At 39.9% G+C, this 11,624-nt stretch overlaps 1 protein-coding gene across 5 annotated transcripts; it reads right to left on the bottom strand.

Moving 5' to 3' along the window:
• LOC122009853 (protein ABSCISIC ACID-INSENSITIVE 5-like) lies at positions 1–1,853 on the bottom strand. Of its 5 annotated transcripts, none has more exons than XM_042566164.1 (4): positions 1,704–1,853; positions 601–1,604; positions 412–513; positions 1–304 (listed from the first exon to the last, which is right to left on the bottom strand). In XM_042566164.1, exons 2-4 carry the CDS (start codon positions 1,588–1,590, stop codon positions 215–217), a joined length of 1,182 nt encoding a protein of 393 aa, XP_042422098.1. In that variant the 5' UTR covers positions 1,591–1,604; positions 1,704–1,853; the 3' UTR covers positions 1–214. The 5 variants fall into 5 exon arrangements, with proteins under 5 accessions (XP_042422098.1, XP_042422095.1, XP_042422096.1 ...); XM_042566161.1 differs by having other exon boundaries at positions 1,673–1,847; XM_042566162.1 differs by having other exon boundaries at positions 601–1,627; positions 1,704–1,843.
• Between the last annotated feature and the right edge of the window lie 9,771 nt (positions 1,854–11,624).

The raw sequence follows: 11,624 nt of genomic DNA on the forward strand, positions 1-11,624 counted from the left end.
TAACTGTTGTGCGCTTATTGACGCTGATGCCATAATTAACAAAGTAACCTAAAAAAACATGATAAATTAAATGCTGATACACACGTACATGGATTTATACATCTGATCACATATTTAAACCAAACATGAAACATCGAACCGTGGAGATCTATATATCCCTGTTAGATAGCCATCCGCATGAATTCCGTCCATCAGACAGACAACCTTCAGCTCTTCACCAAGTGCTGCTGCGGCAGCGTCGCAGAGTACTCCTCATCGACTTCTGCACATTTGCCCGCGCCTGTTCTGCCATCGCCTCCACCAACTATTCAATCAGAAAAGAGTCGATTTTACATTTATTCTTGACAACTAATTAAGCAATATAATTGAATGCGCTACAAAACAGAGCCGAATTGTAGAACATTTAGCTACCAGTTGCTTCCTTATTGCAATGACTCTCCGCTGCTTTTCTCTCAGCCGGGCGTTCTCTTCTTTCAACTGGTTCAATTCCGCCTCCAGCTCCACTGTGTAAGCCTGTGTGCAAAACGAATTAATTACTTGCATTTTTATTGATTTCGGAGCCAAAAAAAACGTAAATTGGTTAGAGCTAGAGAACTCTACCTGTTTCCTGGCGCGAGATCGTGCGGCTGATTCACGGTTTTTTATCATCCTTCTCTGCCGCCGCTCCACCACCTTGTCCACCGCAATCCCGTCGGCCAGTCGCTTCCTTACTCCACAATCGCCGCCGTTCCTAAACACGTCTCCAATGAATCCTCCCACCGTATGGTCGAACTGACCGCCCATTCCATCCGAAGACAATGGGCTCGCCGGCAACCCTATCCCAGACGCGCCGTATCCGTCCCCCAACCTCCCGCCAAAATTATTCCCAACTAGCGGGTACCCAGCGCTGGGCACGCCCCCTGCCGCTGCTCCCAACCCATGCTGGTCATTGTACCCAGCCATCGCGTATTGCTGCGAAACTAGGGCAGAAGGTACTGCTGCCACTGGCTGAGGTGGGGCTCCTGGCGGGACGTAACCTTCCCGAACGACGCCGGCCTTTATGAGAAAGTCCTCGAGAGTCATCTCACCAAAGGTGGGATGGCGAGGGGAGTTCTCGGTGTCGCTGTCTGGATGAACCCTCTCTGCTTGCTGCGGACGGAGCGCCGCGTCTCGATGGATCTCCGTCCAAACCTCGTCAACCGTCTTCCTCGAAAGAGGCTGAGGGACAGTGATTGATCCCTGCCGACGGAGTGGCTGCGTCTGCTGCGCCATACCAACTCCGCGATCATCCTGAAGAAGGTTGCCCACTGCTGCAGTGGCTTGGACCTCCTCGACGTTCCAGATGTTCGTGAGGAACTCGTCCATGTTCATGGACCCGAAGGTTTTGCCGGGCTCGCAGACGGCGTTTTGGATCTCGTCGAGCGTGAGGGAGTAGATGGATGTCTGCCGCATCAAGGGGAAATCGAGGTCGAACGCACGTGGTGCCGTCGCCTTCTGATCCTCTTCCTCTCCAGAGAAGAGCTGCCGATGAATTGGCTCCGGTTTCCGGTGCTCTGACGTGACCTCCGCATCTTCGGCTGTCATGTTCCTGATCTCGGTTGGAGATGCCATGTCCACTGAGCGAGCTGCAGCAGAATGATTTGCTTCACTGCGGAGATAAAGAAAAAATGAAAGTAAAAAAGAAGAATCAGACAAACGATGACAAAGATTTCATTGCTTCTGACGCTTGCATATAATGGAGGTAGAATGGTATGCATCACCGCCTGGAAACGGAAGCACCTCGAAGACCCGAACAAAAATCGAACCAGTTCCGAAGGTAATTAACACGTTCAGATTACAAACCAGAAAAAGAAGATAACAAACAGATAAGCGTGCCGATAAAGCTAAAAAAATTTATTGAATACTTAGTGAGATTGATGTTGATTTGAAGATAGACATCTCAATCTTCCCTGCGAAAAAGAAAAAAAGACGTATCCTTATGAGGACAATAAAAGCCGCAAAGGTAAAGAAAAAAATATATCCCCTAATCGTTTTAACTGATGTGACATCTTAATCTTCATTTTCCTATTCGAAGAAGATTGGACGCTTTAGATCGGCATAGATATAAATGTATGGTTTTCAACCGGATTGTTCGTTGAAGGTGCTAAGTGTGAGATTTTGAGGTTGGTCGATCATTGTACACGGATCAGATGACAAAGACAAGAGAAAGATTAGATGCCCTCATGGTAGAAATTTTAGTAATTGGAGAAGGAACACTACAAAAAAAAAAAAATATTTTTTAGGGACGAAATTTGGGACGAATTTATTAAAAAAATTGATCATAAAATATTTTACAACGAATTTTGGGACGAAATTATATTCGTCCCAAAAGCAGAATTCGTTGCAAATCTGCAACGAACATTAATTCATTACAAATTTCATAATTTTATATCTGCGACAAATATATATTTTTATTCCAAATTTGCAACGAAAATTTTTCGTGGCAAAAAACGATGCATAATTACAAATAGCTACAGGAAAAAAAAAATCCTATTTTCATCGTAAATTTATGACAAAAACATATTTTCGTTGCAAATCTGCAACGAATCCAGATTCGTTGCAAATTTGCAACGAAACCAGATTCATTGCAAATATGCAACGAATCTGGATTCGTCGCAAATTCGCAATGAATCTGGATTCGTCGCAGATTCACAACGAATCTGGATTCGTCGTAGATTCGCAACGAATCTAGATTCGTCGCAGATCTGCAACGAATCTGGATTCGTCCCAGATCTGCAACGAATCTGGATTCGTCCCAAAAAATGTCACTTTAACCACGTCCAACAAAAAAAAAACCTTTACAAATTTGCAACAAATTTTGGGTCGAATCTGGATTCGCCCCAAAAGTTGTTCCTAATTTGCGACGAAAAACTAAATTTTGTCTCAAATCTGCGATGAATTTTGGAACGAATCTTGATTCATTGCAAAAGATGTTTCTTTAATTTGCGACGAAAAACTAATTTTTGTCCCAAATCTACGACAAAGTTTGGGATGAATTCATATTTGTCATAAATTTGTAACGAATCATTTGTCGCAAATTTACTATAAATTTGCGACAAAAGTAAATTTGTCGCAAAATTTGTCCCAAAAACAAAAAAAAAATTCCAGAATCTTTCTTGATTTTTTTGTTATCCTGTTAACATATTACACTTACAACATCTTCAACAAATTATATCCAATACATTCATATCCAACATCCAAACAAATCATCCCAAAAATAAACACATCATATTCATATATACAAATAACAAAAATTCAAACAACAAGTTCAACAAATCATCCCAAAACTAAACACATCATATTCATATATACAAATAACAAAAATTCAAACAACAAGTTCAACAAATCATCCCAAAACTAAACACATCATATTCATATATACAAATAACCAAAATCCAAACATAAGTTCAACAAATCCTAAAATCCAAAAATGAAAGTTCTATCATAATCCAAACAACAAATGTAACAAGGCATCCAAAGGAAAATAAAATGCATATCATCATGTCTCAGGAGCTTCGGTCACCTTCCATGCTTCTTTTCCTGCGTCAAATTACAAACAAACAATAAGTAACATTTATAACTAAAATACCCAAGAGTTTTGAGCAGTTATGCCTGAACTACAACATGAACAAAAGGGTTTATTCATTGGCGAAACTGTAACGCCCGAAAAATTCTCAAAATTATATTAGAAATCTTCTATGATTTTTCTAGAATTTTAGAATATTTTTACAGAATTTTTAGAGTAGCGGAAGTAGCAAAAATAAATAGAAACGTAAAATGGCTTAAGTAGGAATCGAACCCGGGACCTATCGGGTCCGGTAACCTTTAGATAGCTTTAGTAACCAAGTGAACCCAGCAGGACCGTGCTAAAAGGAAAGGGGAACAATTATATTTATATTTGAGTTGGGCCGGATTACCCACTTAATATAAATAGGGAATTTAAGTGAGGAATTGTTATTTTTCTTAAACGAGAAAGCTTGTCCCTCAAACCTCACCCGCCGATCCTCTCTCTTTCTCCCTCATCTCTCGGCGCCAACCTCAAGGAGACCTAGTGTAACGACCACCCTTCTTACTACTACTACTCTCTAAGAATGACCGTTACTTATCTACTAACTCTACTTAACCGGTATAATTAAAATCCTCGAAGAAACCCTACCGAAAAATTTCGGCAGAATCTCCCCTGTACCGGTGACCATAATCATTGATACATAACATAATATACACAGTCACAGGCGACTGGAACATTTATCAAACAACCACGCAGTTTATAAGACACAACAACTAAAGAAAATAAACTATTCTAGCAATAACAAATGAATAAAACTAAACTAACAATGCGGAATGAAAATACAATCTAAAAAGACATAAACCATAAGGTACAACTCAACTATTTCTATCCACTAAACATGAAAACTCAAAACTTCCCAGGTCTCTCCATAGTCCTGGCATCACACACCATCCGCGCCACCTTGTCGCCTTCCTTGCTAAATCTTTTCTTTTCCTTTATCTGCAGTAAGAGGAAGTGTAGTCTATAAGCAAAATTTGCTTAGTAAGCGCTATCTAACTCACAAAATCTCGATATGCATGTATATAAATAAAAACATGCTAAAACTGAATGCTAACATGTAAAGCTACTCATGCTCATACATAGCAAAGGAATCATACTAACTGAAATACTAAACATGTATAGCTAATCATGCTCATAAATAGCAAAGAACAGTAAACTAACTCATGCTCTTCTATTAGTAAAGAAACATACTGAAAGGCTAAACATGTAAGGCAAGTCTATACTATCATGCTTGCATAAAGAACTAAGCTTACTGAATTCTAAACACCTTCTGAATCTTATTTCACTTGTTTAAAGACTTATTCTTTAAATACTTTATACTTATGTAAAACTTGCTTTACTTGTTCAAAACTTATACTTATAATACTTCAAAATAATAATCAACTTCTTCTTGGGCCCAGACTTAGTACTATCTTAATCCCTAACTAGACCCGAGATAGCTGGTCCCGAATCTAGTAGGATTTGCTAGGTTATCTAAACCTAGGGACCGACTATGGGAGCCCAGCCCAAGGACTACTGAGAGTCCTGCATACTAGGTTATCTAAACCTAGGGACCGACTATGGGAGCCCAGCCCAAGGACTACTGAGAGTCCTGCATACTAGGTTATCTAAACCTAGGGACCGACTATGGGAGCCCAGCCCAAGGACTACTGAAAGTCCAGTACAGTGCCACTGATAAAAGTAAAATACTTGTTATCTTTTAATACTTCTATATAATGCCTTGACATTTTAATAAGCACCTTGTGTGCCAAAATCCCTAAAGTCTTGACCTTGGGATCTACTTAAGGCCTTGGCCTTTTTCTTTCTTTTCTTTATCTTTCTTATATTTTTCTTAAACTCTTAAAGAATGCTTCTTACAAAACTGAAATGTTTAAACAACTTCTAACACTGCAATGCTTAAACAAAATCTGCAACCAATTTAAACAGAAATCTGCATATTAAGCTTAACTAAAATCTGCATATTAAGCTTATCTAATATCTGCATACTAAACTTAACAAAATCTGCATACTAAACTTATCTAAATTTTGCATGCTATACTTATCTGCACATCATACAAGCTTATGCTACATCTAAAACTTGCTGAAATTAAAACCTTAAATCTTGCTACAACAGAGATAGAAGAAAGAGAGCAAAGAATGCATGCTACTCAATAATCTCTAGCTGTTCTAATGCTGTACAATGCAATCCGAAAGCATAGAAAGCAAAGAAACTCACGCTTGAAAACCTGAAGCTTACACTTTTATAGAGTAGAAGAGATCTAAATTGTCTCTAACAGCATACTACTCATAGCCCTAATCCATGAAACCAATAGCATACACTTGATACACTTACCCATTCTAAATTAATCCTTACCCAGCTGAGCATAAGGAAAATTACTACTATTATCACAAAAGTTAACACGTGATGTACTAAAACATGCACCCAATAGATCTACACAATCTAATTCTTCCAAACTAAGCATATCATAAAGAAAAGTTGCTCATATAACTACCCATTGTAGTGTCCACAAAGAAACTACGTACTAGTTTATGCACTTCTTCATGCTCACTGTCTGCCCACCAAAAACAAATGGACGACAATTATCTAAAATGACAATTCACAGTAGAAAACATGGCAGCAAGCTTCACAAGCAACTTCACAGCAGCAATCATTCAAAACAAGGAAGCTCACGGCAGCAAACAACAACTCAACATACTTAACTCTTCCATATCCTTACTTTGAGTCTCACGGCAGTAGCCGTAAACCCAATCTTCACAACAAAAATTCTAAAGCAAGAAGAAACTAAATCCCTAGAAATTCCGAGATTCTTTACAACAAATCCGAAAGCTTAAAAGGGAAGAACAATCTTCTTTATAAAACTCACGGCACATTCACAAACTAGAGAAACTCTAAATCAAAGGCTCGAAACTATCTTACCGCAGGTGAGTAAGCAACTTACCTTCGTGTTCTTGGACTCACAGCCGAAAGGAGGCAACTAGGGCTTCGGAGGAGCTTCAATTCTCAGCAACCTCTTTGTGTTTCCAAGCTCCCCTCGTCGGAGTGGCCACACACGGGTGAAGATCGGTCGGAAACAACCCTTCTCCGGCGCCGGAGACCAAGCCCTAAGTCCCCTGCTGCATCTTCGCCCGAGAGGGAGTCGCCGTCGCTCGCGATCGGGAGAGGAAAGGAGAGGGGAAAGGGTTTTCGGTTTGGGAATTTACCACCTCAACTTATCCCTCTTTATAATCTCCATATTCTGTTAACTGGTTAAATAATTTTCCTACCTTTTCTAAACAGAACCGACGGCTGGAATACTTGGTCAGCAGCGGTTTGGCGCGAGTTAAAGGTCGCGTGTTCGAACTCTGCTCGGCTCCCTTTTATTTTGGTATTTCTGTTCCCAAAAAACTGCTTATATAGATTTTATTCCATACTTTATTAACAAAACTCTCGTAGACTAGCTGGTTGGCTGAGTCCAGTTAATATCTGGTTCGGGTCCGAGGTCTTGGGTTCAAAACCCAGCTTTAACACTTTTATTTCTTCTTTTTTTTTAAACTTCTTCCTCTTGATAAAAATACCAAACGAACTCCAAAAATTGCATAAAAATACTCTATAAATTCCTAAAAATCTCTAGAATTTTTCTAAAATATTTCTAGATTTTAATAAGGTCTTTCAGGACTCTAAATCATGAAATTTGAGGTGTTACACCTAGGGTTCCATCTTGAGGAGCGTAGGAGTACCTCCCGGCGATATCAAGGATACGAGGGCGCTCCTCTCCGTGAGAAGAACGCATAGACGCAAGGAGATCGCCGAAGGGATCTTCTCCACCAGAAAACTAGCGACTAGAATCGTAAGAAATCTAGCGCAGGAGGTAAGAAACCCCTCACCTGCAGTATAAGTAGCTCTTTCGAGGTTTTTACGCATTAGTTTAGTCGTATGCAGAATTTTTGTTGGGTTCTTCGGGCCGCGAAAACCGCTTTTTCGCGTCGCGGAAACCCCGAGTCACCCAAAGCCGTAGATCCGTGCAAAGATTCGTAAACAAAAACTTTTCGAAAAACCTTTTCTTGTACGAGTTTGTAAAACCTTTAGATCTACACTAGATAAGGGTTATACCTTCGAAGCGTGCCTTTCGCGTTCCCGCTCGTCCAAGGTGCCGGATCTCTAGACCGTCAAGTATACGGTCCTCTAGAAGTATCCACTCGAACAATCCTTGATGGAGAAGACCAAACAAAGGTGTGCTAGCACCTTGTCTTGTTCGGCCAAGAGAGGAGGAGAGGGAGAAGAGAGAGCTCTAGAGGAAGAAGATGACTTAATCACACTTGAATGAAAAATGAATATTTTCATTCACCACTAGAGTGGCCGGCCACATCTTGGAGGTGTAACTCCCCACATTAATTCCAATTAATGTGGAGACAATTAAGAGTTGTAACCCCCATGAGGTGGCACTTTAGGATGATGTGGATCAACACTATTGGTCCACATCTTGCCACCTCACTCAATGACATGGCAACAAGTGTAACCTCCTCATTTAATGTGGGTCGGCCACATTAAATGCTATGGAGGCTTGTAACCTCCATGAGGTGGCACACATTGATGATGTGGAGCAATCCTATTGGTCCACATCTTGCCAACTCACTAGTGATGTGGCAAAAAGTCAAGTCAAACATGACTTTTTTCTCTTCCTCTCAAATCAAGTCAAACTTGATCAAATATTCTCATGGTTGATCTAATCCAACCATATAATTCAAGTCAACTTAATATAATGAATCTAATTCATTAAATTAAGTTGATTTAATGAGTCATAATCTAAATTAGACTCATTAAATACATGAATCAACTTGAGTCCAACTCAATTAGCCCAATTTGGATTACTCTTAATCCAATATGATTCATCAAATGAATCTAATCCTCTTGGTTCATCATATGAACCAAATCTCCATCTAATTGTCCTTAGTGTGTGACCCTATAGGTTCTTGTAACGTTGGCAATGCCCTAAACCCATTTAGGAGCATAAGTAATGAGCGGTATCTAGCAACACATCATTACTACCCAAGTTACAAGAATGTCGAGATCCGACATCACCTTGTGACTACTAATTGTGACTCCTCACAATATATGTCATTGTCCTTCTATCCTAGACATCTAGATTGATCAATATGAGGCATAGACCGTGTCATCCTCTAATCAATCTAAATCTTGAATTCCAAGTAGACTCACTCGATCAAATGAGCTCAACATCTAATGTTGACTCATTTGGGCATGGCCATGCACTTAGTGGTCTCACTCTATCAAGAATACCGATGTCGCTCCCGTCATATGGGAGGGATAGATTCCATCTACATCACTCACATCCCTCCGCATAATTTGTTACATACCCAGTAATCGCCTTTATAGTCCACCCAGTTACGGGTGACGTTTGACGAAACTAAAGTACACAACTCCTTATGTAGGGATCCATGGTGACTTCAGGTCTAAGGACTAATAGTCATACTAATAGCCACATGAGAAAGTATATGACACTCATATAACGATCCATGATACTTTCTCATGGCGGGTCATTCAATATTCATTCTCTAATGCATACCCATGTGTCAGCTTGATATCTCTATATCCATGACTTGTGAGATCAAGACATCGAGTTGACCTACATGCTAGTCTTATTGTATTAACATTGTCCCTGAATGCTAATACTCGACTAGGAATGATTTAGAGTAGTGTTTCCTATATCATCTCACTATCGATTCAACTAATCGATTGATATAGGTATGAACCTTCTACTCAAGGACGCTATTATACTTAGTCTATTTGGCACTAATATAAATAAGTATAATAACCAAACAAATGCCTTTATTAATATACAAGAATATGATATACATGAGTCCATACAATCATCAAATGATTGGCTCTAGGGCTCTAACTAACAATTTTGACATGTAGGGTGTGAACTAGTGCACACCATATGTTTGATAAAATGTGTAGCTCAGTTAAATGCTACCACGGGCATTTTAATAGCTTAGCTAAATGCAATAGAAGCATTTATTCAGTACAAGCAATTTTATTACAGCTTATATGGGACTATGGTCCAATGGGTGGGCTCCCACAGTCGCCTCTAGGTTCAGACAACCTAGCTCTAGGTTCAGATAACCTAGAAATAGCAAGATAAGAAAAATTCAGTTATACCCAGTATTTTATTTTCAGCAGTGGCACTGTACTGAACTAGATGTCCATTGGGTTGGGCTCCCATAGTCGTCCCTAGGTTTAGATAACCTAGTAACCCTACTAGATTTGGGATTTGCTATCTCGGGTCTAGTTAGGGATGCGCGCACAGCAAGTACAGTTGTTGGGCCCATCAGCAGCATGATTAGTATTTTGATCTATTATTATAAATAGTTTTTCAAAATTTCGCAATCAGTTATGTGAACATGATTTAAATTCAGTATTAGCTTAGTTCAGTTCAGCTCAGTGTTATATCAGTTTAGTTTCTTTCCATTGATACATGTGATAGTTTCATGCTTAGCTCTTGATGTTCCATGACTAGTTTTGATGCCATGTTTTAGTGTACATGACTAATAACTTCAGTATTTATATTCAGCATGCCAGCATGTATTTCAAATAGCATGTTTTAAAAGCATGATTCCATCGTATGCATGTTTTGTGAGGTTGATGGTTTCTTACTAAGCGAAAGCTTACAGATACTTCTTTTCCTTATACTGCATATAAGGGTAAAGGAAAGATGGACTAGCGGAGGCTGGAGGGCAATGCAATGAAGATGTGTGTGGAACAAGGAACTTGGAATAAAGATGCTTGGAAACTAGTGAACTTGAAACTTAGCATTTCTAATTTTAATTACTTCTCTACCTTTTAGACTGTTTGAGTAGTATGAATTGTGTAGTATGCATTTAGTTTGATATTAGATAGCACTCCAAGAGTAATGTCATGCCTAGTAGTTTTATCTCATGCTTATAGAGTTGATGTATGTGATTTAGGCACGAATCAGTGCTGAAATCAGAGTTCAGCTGCGAAATCAGAAACCCTCAATCGATCAGCCGATCGATTGGAGGCTTCCCAATCGATCGGTTGATCGATTGGGTAGCTGTTATACGCAAACAGAAGGTCTCAGGATCGATTAGCCGATCGATTGATTCAGTTCAATCGAACAGTCGATCGATCGGGCTTGATTCCAGTGAACGAAACCTTGCTGAATCGATCCTCCGATCGATTGGTAAGTCTGGGTCGATAAGCCGATCGATCCAGAAATTCCTTCGTGCACAGTAGCGTGCTGAATTGATCACTGGATCGATCAACAAGTCTGGATCGATCAACTGATCGATCCAAACAAAGTTTTCGTATACAGTAGCCACCTGAATCGATCAGTGGATCGATCAGGCCATTCCAATCGATCCACTGATCGATTGAGAAGCCTGATATCAGCTGCAAACCCCTATTTAGATTCCTTGACCATAGGGGATGTAAAAGATGACATGTATATCTTAGATTACACCCCTTAGCATATGTCTGATAATAAAATTTCGAATTTAGTAGCAGTTAACAAAGATTTAAATTGGTACAGCTTTCCGCACCTAGACTTAGTGATGGCCATGGATATAGCTTAGCACAGCATAATGTGACGGTCCGGCCTCGCAGCCTAGTCAGTAGGAGGCGGGTCGTTACAGAGTGGTATTAGAGCAAAAGTTCCATACTTCCTACACACACATCAGCATTGAACCTGCAACTTCCAAGTAAGGAAACGTCTCTCACTTTATTATGTTCTTTCTTTCATGTTTATAGATACTGTAGCATGTTAATTGATGATAGTATCTAACATGATAGCAGTAGTAGTTATATAAACATTATTGCCTTAGTCATGTATGTCCTCTATCTCTTTAGAAAATGGTACGAGGACGCCCAGCTAGAAAGACACCAGCTACTGAGCCCCAACATGAGGCAGGCAGCTCAGTGCCTCCCCCAGACCTTACCGCAGTAGTGGCTCAGTTACAGAAGCAGTTAGCTGAACAACAGCAGGAGATAGCCACCTTAAGAGCTAGTCAGCAGAACACTTCC

This window comes from Zingiber officinale, chromosome 8A (genome assembly GCF_018446385.1).
Source record: "Zingiber officinale cultivar Zhangliang chromosome 8A, Zo_v1.1, whole genome shotgun sequence".
In the NCBI taxonomy this organism is placed as follows: Eukaryota; Viridiplantae; Streptophyta; class Magnoliopsida; order Zingiberales; family Zingiberaceae; genus Zingiber; species Zingiber officinale.

What these genes read in the sequence shown, in the direction of transcription:
- LOC122009853 (XM_042566161.1), bottom strand. Translation starts at nt 1,736, where the DNA reads ATGCATACCATTCTACCTCCATTATATGCAAGCGTCAGAAGCAATGAA. An exon ending in TGAAATCTTTGTCATCGTTT is followed by an intron (nt 1,605 to 1,672) that starts GTCTGATTCTTC and finishes ATTCTGCTGCAG; the next exon opens with CTCGCTCAGTGGACATGGCA. An exon ending in GATCTCGCGCCAGGAAACAG is followed by an intron (nt 514 to 600) that starts GTAGAGTTCTCT and finishes TTTTGCACACAG; the next exon opens with GCTTACACAGTGGAGCTGGA.